The sequence below is a fragment of the Taurulus bubalis genome, assembly GCF_910589615.1.
Source record: "Taurulus bubalis genome assembly, chromosome: 16".
Lineage (NCBI taxonomy): Eukaryota > Metazoa > Chordata > Actinopteri > Perciformes > Cottidae > Taurulus > Taurulus bubalis.
Window position 1 is genome coordinate 11,152,824 of NC_136604.1, and position 17,077 is coordinate 11,169,900.

Consider the following 17,077-nt stretch of genomic DNA (forward strand, 5'->3'; position numbering starts at 1 on the left):
GTGGGGGGGGGGTGATTGACTACGGTGCCATTGCCTTTTCAGCAGTCAGCCGTAATCGTGTTGCAGTGCTTTCAGATAGGGAACGCAAACACACACACACACACACACACGCACATACACGCACACCCACACCCACACACACACACACACACACACACACACACACACACACACACACACACACACACACACACTAGCCTGCATGTCGTACTCCTTAACGCTCCATTGGCTTGGGCAGCCCTATGTGTGTCTCTGGCTGTGTTTTGGCCTTTTCTCTGTGTGTTTCTAAGAGCCTGGTGCCTTTAGTTACCAACAGAGTGTGTGTTGGTGTGAGCGTAGGTGCATGCAGGTATTCATGTGTAGAAGAATGCCATTTGTTGCTGTTGTATAAGAGAAGAAATTATGTTGAGGTTTTTTTGTTTTTTTTACATTGCTACAGGTGGGCGTTTTCAGATGGGAGAAATGCTTTTATTTTGTGATTATTTGTCAGTTGAATAGTTTATGTTGGGAACTGTGTTTGGCGCAGAGATGTTATTTGTGTGTATCGCTGTCTTGCTGTATGGAGTATGTGTTTATTATTAAGTTATTACATTCTGGTTCCGACACTTTGCCTTAAACTTTATTCCATTCCGATGTAAAAATGTGATTTCTGCTAAATTCAGCCAAATGTACTAAAAATACAGCCCTGTTTTATAACTGACCATTGTGCATTTTTGAGTTTATCCAATTGGTTTTGAAAAGGCTGTTTTAAAGGCTGGAAAACAATTCTAAACCATGTTGGACCACCATGTACTTGACATATACATTTGGGTTACACGCTTTTGACAAACAGAGCCCAACTTTATAGCTGCTGCTGTGTTGAAAAAAGGCATACAGTTGGTTATAGTTCTCAAATTGAATCATATTTCTGTAAACTTTTAGTCCGGTAATTTGAGTGTGACGGTTTTTTTTTAAAACTGCAACAGAAATGTATGATGTTAGAAGACGAGGAGCTAATCCCTCAAAGGATCATCATCCGTTGTCTGGAAGCTTTTTTAATTTAGAGCAAGTGATGTTAACCAAGTTCAAATCATGTGCACAGAGTGCGTTAGAGTTGTGTCTGTGCCGCATAGCAATACAACTAACTTGTTCAATCACCTAAAAAATCACCACAATACGATGAATGTATTAAGGCTAAAGCTAACGTTGCCTCATTGAATCTCCGTCCATGTCCAATGTCAACCCAGAAAACCATAACAGCGACCGTGCATAGCGCGACAGCGTATCCATCCACCTCCCAAAGACACACTGCAATCGCATTTCATTTGGACAAAGACATGTGTCCAATAAATACTGTGAGCAATGAAGGCTTAAGAAAAATGGTCAAGACACTAGACAAGAGATATGTGATCACCTCGCACAATTATTTCTCCAAACAGGCATTACCTGCACTGTATGAGAAACGTTGGGGTAATGATTTTCCTGAGTCTTGAAAAAAATAAAATATGCACTAGAGGCTGTAATGACCATTTCATGAGGAAGTGGCAGCCTTTCATTTCTTATTTCCAAGACCTGTCAGTGTTGCCCAATGATTGAGGCGCGTCGGTCTGATCTGTCTGATTCACTGTAACCAAATCTGTGTAATACAAAGTCTGTGAACACATGTAAAGGCCATGTGTGTGGGTGGGTGTGTGGGTGGGCGTGCTTTGATTCATTATTTTTCATTATTTTCAATTTTTTTTAAACTTTTTTTACGTTTTCTGTTTGCTCTACTTTCCTGTCACTTTCTTCATTACTATTGCAAACAAATCAACACACACACACACACACACACACAAAAAAAATGAAAATACTTCGCTAATTTTATTTATATTTTGCTTCAGGTGAATAGGAACCGTGTACGTTTTATTTTGATGCAAAGACGTGTACATTAGCTGGAATGTAGCACAACATGGAAGGGAAAGCAGTGCTCTGTTGATTTCATTTTGGGTAAAAAGTATTGTACCAACTCGCCGACACGGTTCTCCACCTAAGCGCTGACTTAATCTTCTTTGCATCCCTCTTCAGCATAGCTTCAGTAACGGAGCTCCAGTCAACGGAGCCGCCTACCATAAGGTGGAGGGCGGCTCCCTCAGCCCAGAGGCAGTGGAGGAGCAGCGGTTTTCTGAGGGCAAGCGTGTCGGCCGGGACCTCGACACCCGATCAGTGTCTCTGCTAGAGCACAAACGCAAAGTGGTCTCCTCCAGCATCGATGTCCCTCATGCCAGGTAGGACTGAGAGAGAGAGAGTGAGAGAGAGTGAGAGAGAGTGAGAGTGAGAGAGAGTGAGAGTGAGAGAGAGAGAGAGAGAGTGAGTGAGAGAGAGAGAGTGAGAGAGAGAGAGAGAGAGAGAGAGAGAGAGAGAGAGAGTGAGAGTGAGTGAGTGAGTGAGTGAGTGAGTGAGTGAGTGAGTGAGTGAGTGAGTGAGAGACTTGAGTTCCCACATGCAAAGTTTATGAAATAGATGTCATCTCATAAATAGGACATAGTTAATATGTCCTGACATCCTATTTTTTTTAATGTGGTCTTTAAGGCCATTTGCATCAGACCACTAAATGAAATGCAATTTGACAGCAGTCCACTTTTATTTTATTTCATTAAATATATATTTTATCATATGCCGCCATACATGTTGCACTTCACATCAGTGGTGTCTGTATGTTGGAATTAATGTGTTTTTCATCTAAGATTTCATTCCTGCCTTGAATATAGAAGGGTTGCAAATAGGTTTGCAAAATTCCGGGAATATTCAAAGTTGGAAACTTTCCACAGGAATTAACAGGAATAAACTGGACATGTTGGGGTAATTTAACTATATTTACCTTGTCATAATAATTCCCGTGGAAACTTTCCGGAAATTTACCGGAAAATTTCCGCCCCTTTGCAATCCTAGTTGCAAAATTGAATTTTTGGAAGAATCCCATGCTGTTGCTTTTTACTTGCTGAAGCAATTGTGCTTATTGCTTGAATGGCATGCCTCTGGTGGGTTTCCCAAATTGTAAAAGTGGTGCAACACAAACTCACCAAGGCCATGAAATTCAACTAAAACAGACAATTACATTGTCACCTGCAAGCAAAAACAGTTACATACTGTAGCTTGATAGCCAGAATAGACATAAGTAGAAATAAGCGTGACATTTGTGTGGGAGAAGCTTTCATGTAGCACATTTCCCAATACAAACAGTTTTTATGTCATGATACTAGAGCTGTTCTTTCACACATTCAGTTGCTCTCTTTACACACACACACACACACACACACACACACACACACACACACACACACACACACACACACACATTGTTTATTAATGGCCAGCATAAACCACCCCTGAAACTAGTCAAGTAAACATTAATGGGCAGCGGTCCATGGCAGTGAAGAGTCATCCTATAAAGAACACTTTCACTATTAAATGTGAAACACTCAAACCTTGTAAAGCACCGTGCTGTTATCGAATATCACTCCCCATTACTTATCCTCGTGTTGCTGGACGAGTCTAATCGATGGCAACTTGCTGGAAAGTACAGTTAAGTCGCCCATCTGCGCCGCTCTATCACTGCACCATGAGCCCTGCTGTAAATGTAATAGTTATTTGCTTTTGAATCATTGATTTGGTTCTTTCTCGTTACCCATTAAGAGGAGGAATCTCCTTTAAAACTGAATCTGTCACATGGATTAGACATAAGTACAACCCTCCCATCCTAATTGGCTCCTTGCATAGGGATTAATATTGACATATTTATACGGTTATTGTGGAATGGCTTATTGATCATCTCTATGCCCTTGCACAAGTTGCACGATCACTTTATCAACCAAGTTCTTGTTTATTTAATGTGCACACACACAATATTTCAATAACACTACCAAGTCGTCTTTCTTGCCAAAATTCCGACAGCATTGTGTGAAGGGTATGTTATGTTTTTATTTTGCCTGTCCAGGCGTTTGCGATCATCAGTACGAGAATTGCCAGCCAAACGTCCAGCATAAGTAACAACCAAAGATGAGGGTTCAATTTTCTCTCTACATTAAAATAACGGCTTGTTGAAAAAATATATGCAAAGCCTTTGGAAACATTGTACCATGTGGCATAACAGGTGAGAAGCTGTCAGTGAATTTAGAGTTCACAGAAAGTTCATTCTTGCCACATTTTGAGAGCAGGTATGACCCCCAAGCTCCTTTCTCAGATATCTCTGACCTCTACGACGCACAGCATCTTTATTGGTTTAAGAGTAAGATCCGTGGCTCTCATCATCTGCACACCTGCGACCGAATTTCAGCGCTGCTCTGGCACTGAGGAAGAAAGGGTGTCAACGTTGACCACAAAATAATGATTATCCGTAATGGAGAGAAGGGGGGAGAAAGAGGGAGGGAGGAGGCTTGGAGGGGGCAAAAGGGGACGAGAGTAACAAGGTAAAAGAGTGAAGGAAATGTATGAGCGTGGAGTGGAGGCTTTAGGAGATGGAGAAAGCATGTGTATGTGTGTGTGTAGCTGTGAGGATAATAACAAAAGAGGGAGACGGAATGCCTGAGGATTTTTTTTCAGAGCTAACTCTCCAGAGAAGTCTGACCTTGAGGTTGTTAATTGCACTCTGAAAAGTTCCCTCTCTGCTGGTGATTTACCAAGAAAATGTCTGGCTGTTTGATGGCTCTCCAGGTCCCTTGAAACCCAGATACAATAGGTTTCCTACCTCACTGGGAGTCACTGAAGTACCTCGAAGCCTCGTCTGCAATCATTGGGAAAGTACAGGAAAAATTACAATGTGCCATTACAATGTGTGTTAGACCTCGGGGGGGTTTGCGTTTGCGACATTTTCTGGTTCTGTCAGTTTGTCCGGCTCTCATTACTTTATCGAGTAACCTCCTTCATCGTATTTGTTTACAGCACATTTACTTCACCCGCATTTTGTCGGATATTTCTCCAAAAATCAATGGGTGTCACTTCTTGATTGACCTATTTTCTGCATTGCCCCAACTCCCAAATGTCCAAAGAAATGGTTTCCTTTATGAAATGTTTTTCAATGTGCTGCGTCTTGAAACAAAGAGGCATGGATTTGCTTGCGGTGGCAGATTTCTGATTTGTTTACACCATAGAGTCTTGCTTTTCAGACCTACTCATTGTCACAGTTTTGGTTTTAGCCAGCTACTGGGCCTTCTTCTTCCTCCAAGAGCTTATGTTTTCTCTATCCAGGAAACGGTCAATTGTAACAAGAGCTGTGGAAACAAATGGCTTGGCTTTTGACAAATAGCATTCTGGGGACTAATTGCTAGCAGGGAAAGTGAATTATAACCTTAGTTAAAGGGGAAATCAAGAGAGTGCTCTGCTTATTATTGCAAAACCCCAAAACAACAGATCTGAGGGTTCAAAAATTCTCCTCCTCAGACCGCCAGCAGTCAACAATCCCTTTCTAGCATGAAGCAGTTACTCGCGTTTCTGAAAATAGTTGGACCCCTTGCTGGTTGTTGTAATTTCCTCCTTTACAAATGTATATATAAGTTCGACAAGATGACCACATTTAGTCTGATTTATGCATTTCACATAGCTGTAAACCAATGCTGGTGGGGCTGACTTTCAAACCCAAGTTGATGCCAAAACAAAACAGTTTGTTATTGTACATTTTTATTGTTGATCAGTGTATTTGCACATCATCCAGTTCACTGTGCTGAGCCAACCATGTGTTCTACAATCGGAGCCTGGTGCAGCAGCCAACTCAGACATGGAACGGGCCCAAAGACTCCCCATCCTCAGCAAAAAGAGACCCAAAGGGACTCTCAAAGTATCGTTGGTCTTTTGATAAAGCGGCATGGCTTCAACATCCTCTTGTTTTTCCTTTATTCGTTGTTTTGTTTGCCTCTGTGGTTATTTTTTTTACCTTTAACGGAACACTTTTAGTGATATTACTCCTTTTGCACAATGTGTTTGTGGAAAAAGAGGGAGTTTCAAAATGAGAGAAAAGAGGGGAAGGTGGGGCGTGTGCATGAGAACAGTCTGAGTTCTCCAGAGAGTGAGAGATGGAGAGTGAGGGAAAGAGTGAGAGAGATGCTCTGCGTTTGCCAAAGAAAACCGTTTTCCTTGTTTGGATGCCAGTGGAGTTCAGAAACCATGCGATTACCATCTGAAAAGCCAGCTCTCATGATCTCTCTTTCTCTCTCTTCTTGTCTCCCTCTCATCTCACTCTCCCAGACTCAATGTACTATATTATCTGATTGAAGTTTTTCCTGCAACAATTTACTTGACCAAACCACGTGCGGTTAGTCAAATATCAGATTGGCCTCACTACACACGGCTGAAAGTATCCAACAGAAATGTTCTCCTATTTATATTTGCTCAACAAGTGTAATAGAGGGTTCTTGTTATCGAGCCATAATATTGGCTCCAAAAATTCCAGACGTTATGGGATTTGTCATAATGACAACTTTAGCAGGCAATAATTGATGTTGATACATGATAAGAATAAATGTGTTTCTTTGCGTGTGTGTGTTTTTCTAAGAGCCCGGATGGCAAAAGCCTGATGTTGTTTTTAATCTTGGCTTAAGAGAAGCCAGTAGGGACCGACCAGGCGTATTGAGCCAGGCTCATATGAGCTTAAAATGTCTGTGATCATATCTTGCTACCCGGTGCATTTGTGTTTTAAAAGGAATCAGCAACATCTTGAAATCAATTCGGGGAGTGTCAGGTAACCAATGCTAACATGCTAGAATTAGAGTGATATGATCTGATTTTGTGTGGGTTACACATTGTGTGCACCGTTGTAATATCAGAGCCATTATCTTAACTCCCACTTTCTATCTTGTGTTAATATAATAATAATATAACTCAGTATAATGGGAGAAAACGAAAGATGCACAGAAGGAAACAGATAAGACAAAAGCACCTTGTGTGTCGTAGATTATCATAGCGATTTTCTAGTTTAACACATTTTCTTGAGGCTCATTACACAGTGGTCTAAGGAATTTATTTAGATATTTTATCAGTTTCTATTGGATTTATTATCTCTACATGGATTGCTCTATTTAACCGGATTCACTGGAGTTTGCTTTGTCTTGAAAACCTCCTCAGTTGATTGCACTGAACCTCAAATCTCAGATACAATTGCCGAGTCTTCATGGATCCACCCCACCCGCTGTTAACTCGGCTTTAGATGTATTGCACAAGGACTAATCAAAGACAAAGCCCTCACTCTTTGTCAATATCCCTGGCAAACTAGTGCGAGCCGCATCGAGATGGCACGTTCGACAAGTTCTAACTCCTGAGAAAACGACCACCTGTGATGCCGCATGAGTGAATTGTGAGTTTACATTTATATGCAAATGTCCTATCCAATTAAGCGTGCTGAATATCAGCGAGTTTGAGTGGGGGAATTCTTAACCGCGGATCAGCAGACGGTTTGGCCTAAATTCCCTGCAAACCTTTGCCAAATCACTGGACCGTAGACAATGTGTGTGTGTTGTTGTGATCGCAATCCAGGATTTACATTCACTTTAGCAGCAAAAGACTTCAGAAATACTTTGTTCATTGCTGTACATCTGGCGTGCTAATTACAACATCAGTTATTGAGAAAATAAAGATTGCACCATTTACTCCATGCAGTTTAAATGAAACGCACAAAGTCTACAGTTTATCTAAATAACGTATTTGGCACCCGAGAAAAATGTAATGATTACTGTGATGCTAGCAGTAGAATTGACTCATGTGTCATCTTGAAGCCATCGTTACAAAACTATTTGCAGTTATTGATGTCGTAAATAAATATAGCGTTGCTTCTAAGGTTCTTTATTGTTGTCGTGGGATTTTGACAAAATGTGTCGGCCTGACCGCAGCAATAGCATGAATCAACAAATGAATCAATCTAAAGCCTCACAGAGAATGTCACTAATTAGTCCTCCATCAATGTTTGTGTTTACTAATTCCCTGCCTGCTTTCTATAATGCATAGTGCAAGGCCCCAAAGCCAATGTGTATGTGACATTAGGCTCTGTGGGCCCTCCGCTGCTTCAGACAAATCCATAGTCCCCGGCTTTAATGGACTGATGGCACAGAGTGCTACAGGAAAACCAAAAAGCTCTAATTGATTCTATCGACTGGCGTGCGTTATGGTCATCTACGATGGTATTTAGGAGGCGATGCCAATTGACGACAGTGTCACACTTTGTGTCCAAACAGAGGCGCCATAAGCAACTTCACCTGAACCGGGCAGTTTAATTAGCAGGCACTGTGTTAAAGTGAATTACATTTGTGAGGTTCTTCCAATTATCAAGCAGTCAGTGCTTTGAACGCCTGGAAAACGGCACTTGCATACAAACTGCTACTTGTGTATAACTGAAATAATTGTAATTTGTTTGTTATTACAGGCACAGACAAGAAAGCCCTGTCAATATACAGCGCCTGGATGTTAGAACACAACCTTATTGTTTTGTCATTTTATTTATGTGCTGACGGAACTGCATGTAGGTTGTTGTTTGAACATTGTGGTCTTTATTGATCACTTGTGTTTCATGTTTTCTTTCCTATTAAATTGAATTAACTTGTTTTCCAATAAAGCAGTAGACAATTTGCCATTCGTGAGTATTGCAGCTGTTTTTTGGATTGGTTTTTTTTACCTCATGGCAAAACACAGATAATGTAGTTCTCTGTGTTTAGTTCTCTATTCTACCAGTTTCATAAAAAAGTGTAACCTATTAAAAACAAACCCAGCCTGACAGAAGTACCTCCTCCCTACATTATTTCTAATTATGGTCATCCATTTTGAAGCTCCATTGACCTGTCTGTTTTGAATTATTGATATCTGTCAGGCTGACAGGCTTTATTAATTAAAATGGAGATGTACTAATTAAGAGCACAGCATGAGGGTGTCATAATTTTAGCCCCGTTTTAATTTGAGTGTCGCTCATCAATTTTATCGCAGTTTAGCAGAGTGGGTGCGGTGTGACCGAGCGGTTGGGTGAAGGTGCGGCGGAGGTGCCCTCATGTGACATGTGTGCGCCTGGATAATGGAATGGGTTTCAGTATATTTGGTACCACTCCGACTTGCCACTTTTCAGATTGTCAGCAGCGCCTGCTTTAATGATGAGTTGTTAAAATTACCTCCTTTCTTTGTCCCTGACAGTTTTCATGAGAACATTAATTACTTTTTATCATGATCCAAGGAGAGACGTGCAAATTAAATTCAAAGACAGACAGACCAAGAACAGAACATATCACTTCCTCCCATGAGCTGCTCGCCATATATTGTAATGTGGGGCCAATTAAATGTACTTTTAATCAATTAACAATAAACACTGGATAACATTTTTTTTTTATTGATTTTAAAGAGAGAGAAAATGCAGACACGCATTTTAAAAGGTGAAAAAATATGGTGATTCCTCCCAAAGGGCCACACAAGTATGTCCAAAGGACTCAAACATAGAAAAATTTGACTGTCAAATTGTTCAGTGTGCCTTGTTCAGTGGGCTTCAGGTCATCTGTTTATCAGAGTACTTTGTGCATGTTCCTTTACGCTGAACTGAAATGTATGAACACACGTGTGTTATGGATGTAGTGAGTTCACACACGTTATATCAGCTCTGCCATGTAACTCAACATGCTGCCTGCACGGGTCATATCACACGTACAGACAGGTGTCTGCTTTCTCAACAAATGTTTTTCAGCCACTCAGAAAGTCTTCCCCTCAAGCAATGTTTTGACAACCTTCGATAGAGTCAATAGAGTCTGCACAAGTGTAATGACAGCCGAGTCATTGATAATGAAAGGACTCCAATTACTTGCTCGACTTGTAAGTCCAGTATATAATGGCATCCTGCTGGAGAATTGACCGTGAAACCTCAAACCGCCCTTGAAGATTATCAAAAGAACCCACGTTGAAAGAGTTAATTGGTTCAGGATCCGAGTGACGGTGTGAAAGGTTTACAGAACGTCTATTGAAGCATATTTCTGTACATTTTACAGCAGTCGTAACCACAGAACTCTTCAAGTAATGTAACATAGTTGCCAACTAAAACGTTGCCTTCTTATGATCCTTTAACTCAAGTAATGGATGAAGTCATGTCATGATGACTTCGCTACTGTTAATTCCCATATGTGGTATGAATCCACCTTCTGGACTACCAGATGTATAAAAGATATTCACACCGTGGGAGAGGCTATAATGTGTTGGCATGTAATTTCACCTCTAAGAAAGCAGATCATTTTAAAGTCATGATAGTGCCACACACATCGGAAGGTTTTTTTTTTGTTTTTTTGACCAGAATCATTTTTATGGCATGAAAAACATCTAGAAAGCTATTTGACATGCAGCATCCCAACAGCTGGCATCCTCTGGATTCCGCTCCACACTGTTGAATCCACTGCACAGTTAAATAAGCCAGACATTTAGTGAAAACTATCCAACGGATGTCTTTTTCAACAAAAAGGCCTTGTGTTGTGAGGGGGAGCGATAAAGTTAATTGAAAGTTAGTCATTTGTTAGTCTGACATCTAATAGCCATCTGCTGATGCCGATCTACATAAATTGGACCCGAATAGAACATCAGTAGAATATCCTTTTACTTCATAATCCAATAAGGGGGCTCTGTGGTCTTTGGTGTCTCCTGTAAGATCTAAAGATGTGAGTAGGCACCAGACCAGAACTATAAATAAGAAACCAGGCACTTTCCAGAAGAACATTTAAAAGGTAGTCCATCATCTGTTGGATTTGCAGCGCTTGCACTTGGCCACATACAGTAAAAAGAACAGAGATGACAGCTATTTCCCTTCTTATTTTTCCCGAAAATGTGTGCTGAATGATTTGACTTAACTTGGAATAAAGCATGTGGCTTAATAGTTGAGCTACACGCTCCTCTCGTCCGTAGACAGTCTTGTGATCCCCGGTGTGTTTCCCGTTGCCTGTTGGCTCTTCTTTGCATTTCTGTTTCAAAATATATTGCTTTGGCTCTTGTGACTTTCCCAGAAATCATCATGACATTTAAAAGCCTTGAGATGCATAAACCTCCTTTTTTGTGTGTGCTAAAATCGTCCCAATTGACCCCAGCTGCTTCATAAACGTACCCAATCCTAATCTTGCCTCAAACGACCCAACCTTTCAAATGAGATAAAGCTTCGATTGTTCGGTCTCTATTCTGTAGGGGTTCTGTGTTATGTTCGCTCTATTTTACACACGCTCACTTTTTCTTTGTCTCCTTCTCTGCCGTCCTTTGTTCTTCAAAACATTTGTCATGAGCTTCACCTGCAAGGGGGCCAGCAGTGACATGGTTACTACACACACACACGCATGCACACAGACACACACACACAACCTCCTGATGGCAAAGGTTAGTTTTTCATTGTTCTGTTTATCTCCAGGTTGCCCCTTGTCGCTGTACAGAACAGCGTGTAAGGGGTTAAACGGTCAGCAGGGGCCCTTTTGGCTGTGTGTATGTATGTGTGCGTGTGCATGTGTGTGTGCGTGTGCATGTGTGTGTGTGTGTGTGTGTACAGGAATTCAAAAGACAGCTGGTACAGTTGCCCCGTCAACCCCCATTTGGAGAAGTTGTTCAGACCATCTTCTGTTTTCTTCAGCAGACCACCCCCACCATCATGGAGCTCATAATATCAACAAGGCAGCAGTTTGCCTGAACTACACATTTGTCACCTCCCCCCTTCCTTCTGTCCCGCCCCTTCCTGTAAACAATGGGAGCCAGTGGCTTCGGTCATATGAGCCTCCAGCATCTGCAGAGGAGGTTGTTATTGTTTTGATTTTGGGTTCCACACGCTGAACTCATCTCCGATGTGTGTGTGTGTGTGTGTGTGTGTGTGTGTGTGTGTGTGTGTGTGTGTGTGTGTGTGTGTGTGTGTGTGTGTGTGTGTGTGTGTGTGTGTGTGTGCGTGCGTGCGTGTGCACGCATTTATTTTAGGGGCTTGGGTTGGGTGGGACTCGGATGTTCTGCCAAGCTCGAGGGCTGCCTGCAGAACTGTATTTTTGTGCGTGTGTGTGTGCACTGTGGTAGTGCTTGGCAGCATTACCTCACTATGAGCTGAAAATTGATGTGTTTACCAAGTCTCTTTCTCTCTCTCTTTTATTTTTTTCTCTTGCAGGCGTTTTAGGCTCATAGCCTTGATGGAGGGAAACTTAACACCCCCATCACGCACACACACACACACACACACACACACACACACACACACACACACACACACACACACACACACACACACACACACACACACACACACACATAAAAGCATTTTCTGGAGTTTAGGTCTGCAAACATTAAATGCACAGACACACACATGCATACACACACAAACCATGTTACACAGCCATAGCATGCATAATTCATGACCCCCCCCATTGACATTTATGTGAACATGGGTGCTTCTCTCAGCCGCTCTGTCGTGGGTCTTTGTGGGAAGGGTTGGTTCAGTTGAGTAAAATACAAAATACTCCTTTTATGCAACTCCATTGACACAAACACTCCTATCCAGCAATGACTTATCTCATTGTTTTTATATCTTCTGCTGACTGGTGCCATGTCAGTTGAAGTAAATTTTTTACCAGTCCAAAAACAGTTAGTTAATGTACAGCACATGTCAAAATGATTTTAATATTTTCTTTGGAAAGCTGTGCAACTTTTTGTGGTCGTTGCTCCAGTTCTGGGAAAAGTCAGCTTTGAAGGCCAATGTTATGTATTCTATTAAATTAGTTTTTCTGTAGTAACAGATCATGTCTCTCTGATTTTCACAATAACAAAGAATAAAGTTAAGACCTTCTCCTCTTCCTCTTCCTCTCTCTCCCTTTCTTTCCTCCCTTGCCTTTAGTCTCTGTTTATGCCACTTACAATGTACTTTTTACTTTCACTGTCCACTTCCTTTCCTTTTCTCTTTCTTTCTTCCTATCTTCCTCTCATCGCACCCTTTGCCCAGATGGCTGATTGAGCTTTCTAATGTTGCTTTCCCCTTTTGTCCTCCACTTCTGTCCTTTTTCTCTCTTTCTCTCTATCCTTCTTGCTTTCACCTCCCATGACTCACTGAATTGTATTCTATCTTCCTTTCTCCATCTCTGCTTTCCCGCCCATTTTCCCCTTCGATCCCCCATGATCTGTGTCTCTCCCACACTCTAGCCCTCCCTCTCTTCCTTTGTCTCCTCTCAGCTGCCTGCTTTGTGTGCGCGTGGGTTTTTCCTCTGACTGACAGAGATGTTAAGCCCACTGCTGAACTGTGTGCTGGGGTTGGAGTGGCTAACTTACACTTGCATACAGTGAGCTGAGTTCAAGTTGTTTACCTGAGCTTACCCTGGCAAACAACTGGGTGGAATTTTGGCACGGAAGTATTCTCAAAATGTAAAATCTGCCTCCACAAATCACAGATTTCACTACTGTCTAATTGCTTTCAGTTGGCTGCTTTCACAAGGGAAATGTAGTTGTGCAAAAACCACTGTAATTTATAATATACACTGAAATTAACACAGTTCACTGAACATGCACACATATTCTATACCCATATACTCCAATTATGTATGCAAATGAGCCAATCATTTGCAGTTAACCACCACACGAAAGGTTAATGATTCATGTTGGGTGCGCAATCACACATTTACAAATGATTATGATACCACACATAGATTTAAATATACAAATAATTCTCAACTCAAGTTGTTGTTGCTGTTTGAATACAGGTAAAAGTGTGCAGCATTGACCTAAATCTTAAGGGACAAGTTAGTTGGCTGATACTAAACTTTAATCCGTTGCCACGCCTCCAGCTGCTCGCAGCGTTAGCACTGAAGACGTGCACATCTTCCGTCGCAAACTAAAAACACATCATTTTCGACTATACCTTGAATAAAGAAAGTAGCACCAGAGTCGCACTTTAGTAGCACTTAAATGGCACTTGCTTAAAGCACTTTGTAGTTTAACTTTCTTGAAGAAATTGTACTTTCTTGATTATTGTTGTTCTGAGTTTCATCATTGCCACTCGGACAATGACCGGCTCTATTCACACATGAGCTCAATCGGACATTACACAGATTTTGCACGAGAGAGCTGGCAGGGTGAAGTCTGTTTAAAATCCGGTCCAACAGATTCGAAGCGTTGTGGAAGCGGCTTCAGTTGCCTTTGACTGTTACTCTGCACTCACAGCAACTAACCCTGTGAACAGCACTGAACGCCTTGGGCCTCTTTGTCCGCAAGTGTCACATGATATGGAGTACCTCTTGTAAGGCTGCATACAGACAGCCTTCACTATCAGGTTGGTCGGGTGCGTCTCATAGGATGTGATATGTTGTCAGAGTCCTTAAAAAACAATGCCAGAATGTACATAAACAAAAGCTTGGACAGTTGAACCCAGTGCGCTTTTACGACAATTGAAGTGACTGCTTAACTTATTGCTTTTACATATTTGCCTTTAGGAAGCCCTTGAGTATTTGTCTTGTATGGCTGCATCAGTGTGGCTCTGTGTTGGATATTGGAGCGGAGGAGTCTTTGTGTGGACTTGTTGACATGGTTGAGAGGGGAGAAGGAAGGGGTGGGCTCTCTCTCGCTCTGTCTTTCTACCTCCCTCTCTCCTCTTTCTCATGGTGTTTACATTTAGTTTTTTTGCTCTTCATGCTTGGTGTCACATCCTCGTAGCACACAGCAGTAAATTAATCAAAGATTATACTCGCCTGATGGAGACCTTCCCCCAAAACATATCCTTCCTCTCGGTCACTCCCCCTTCTGTTTTTTCTCTCCAAGACAATTTTCATCATCAAAGAAATACTCGACATAAAGGTCATTCAAACACAGTTGTGACTTTTATTGATTTTCTGATTACTAATGAGGGGATTCTCTGTCCTTTACCAAAAACTATTATGATCCCAATGGGCAAGGCAGTTACAGTACTGACTTCTTCTCCAGTATGGCTACAACCATCAACACCTCTAGTTGTACTGTAGGCGTGAATGAATCTAGCTCTTGAAGAAGGGCATTGCTGTAAAACCACATCCTGGTGGACTTTTCTTGGGCGAGTCAAGGTCAACAATCGCACAAATAGTGGATCAAATGGGGAGGAAGAGAGGAATGAGAAGAATGAGAAGGGGGCAGAGGGGGTGAGAGTAAAGGGGGAGGGGTGTGAGTGGAAGGCCTCTGGGTAAATGTTGGAGTGGTGGGCATATCCTTTGTCTTGCCTTGAGGCGATGTGAGGCGATTGGTCCAGCTGATAGGCCTTTTATAATGCCTTCTATCAGCTCAAACTCTGGGGCTTTTATGAGCACCTTCAGCAAACACACACACACACACACACACACACACACTCCCAGGCACTCTGACATACACAGCTTCCCCAGCCCCCCCCCCCCCCCCCCCCCCCCCCCCCCCCCCCACACACTCTCTTTTGAGGTGTAATTGGGAAAGAGGCCCCTTCCTCCAGTGTGTATATCACTCTCCTGGGAGCTCAGGGGCTGGGGATGTGTGCGTGAGTGTTGTCTGTCTGTGTCCACTGTGCTTAGAGCCACTGTGTTTATAATCAAGCTCAGCGGTGATAAAAGGGTGCTTGCGTGTGTTTATGTCTGTGTGGTTTATGGCACTTATTGGCAGGTTGTGTGTGTCCAGAGGGCAGATGGAGAGAAAAGACCACTCGGGGCTAACTTGTGCTGCTCTTACGACCCCCATTATGACTACTGCACTCGCCACTAAACACTAATGAACATGCAAACAAACACATACATACACACACACACACACACACACACACACACACGCACACAAACACACGCACACTGATGAAGTGTACGGTCGCTGGAGGAGCAGCTTCCCCCAATCCTTGAAGGAAGACAGGGAATACGAGGAAAAAGTGGAGACCTTTGATTGGAGATGGTCGCACTAACTCAGATCATTGTCCTCTAAAGAAATGCCTACAATTCTCCTGCAAAGGTGTTTTATTCCTACATGTAATAAGTGAATGTGGTAATAATATTGTGATTATACCTTATTACGGCTTGTCTGCGCAGGAGGTGCTCTTGGTGGTTTTCAGTCGCCCGTCTGTCATGCATCTGACGGAACAGATAGACTAAATATTAACCATGCAATATTTAATACTGGTTGATTTTTGGAGCTTCTTTTGAACCATGTTCACCTGACTCGTAGTTCAGGAAGTGAGTTCCACAAATTCAGAGTCAGAACTATGACACACGGCCGGGTGCGCCTGCCCAACACAAATACATCATGCTATACCAGTGCCTCCAAGAGAGCATAACAGAGACAGAGAGGCAGAGAGAAAGACATCCTCTGATGTTGGTTCTCCCAGCTACTCTGTCAGGCTCTTCATTTACTCCATTTCTGACACGGAGCTCAGGTACTTCATTCCTCCAGCCACTTCCTTTGTTTACATCATCATATGGACGGACAGTGTTGCTCTGGCGTGAGAGAGAGATGGAGGTGAAAGAATGGAGGATTATAGGGAGCAACAGAGAAGAAAGTAAACGAGGAGAGAGGGGTGAAGGGGAGGCTATTTACCAGCCAGCCACTCTAAAGGTCGTCATGACTCTCATAGCTGCTACCTTTGTTCGCTTCAGTGGGCGACCCCCTCACTGCTCATACCGACTCGCTCTGACACTCACACATTCACATATATCCAATGTGTTTGTCTGCATGCTTTCAGGCATTCATGCAGGCAGGTACTCGCAAACAGAAAAAATGACACACGGTGTGTGTCTCACACACACACACACACACACACACACACACACACACACCACACACACACACACACACACACACACACACACACACACACGTGAGGCCAAATGAGTAGCTTGGAGCAGATCCTGTGTATTCCCTCTGCTCATTAGGCCATACAGCCACATCAATTCAGGGAAACCTGTGTGTGCGCGGGAAGATGGTTTATCTCTGCTCCCACCTCCTACCCCTCTTCCTCCTTCCATCTCCCTCATCATCACGCTTTGCATTTTAAATGACTCCCATTGTTATCGTATCTTTATAGATATGAGAGCATCTATTCTTGGAGCAGCACCTCTGGGTTTTAGCTGTATCATTTCCTTTTTTGTGACATTGTTGACATCCATGTTTGTGATGTTCTTATGTGGTTGTTTTTCATTTG

General features: G+C 42.4%; 1 protein-coding gene across 1 annotated transcript in view; it reads left to right on the plus strand.

Moving 5' to 3' along the window:
- Positions 1–17,077, plus strand: part of znf704 (zinc finger protein 704) — a gene marked incomplete at its 5' end in the record, with an annotated part of 38,735 nt that overhangs the window by 3,467 nt on the left and 18,191 nt on the right. The window contains one exon of the mRNA XM_079231888.1: positions 2,047–2,246. Coding sequence (XP_079088014.1) covers positions 2,047–2,246 — 200 coding nt within the window. The remainder of the gene's footprint in view (positions 1–2,046; positions 2,247–17,077) is intronic.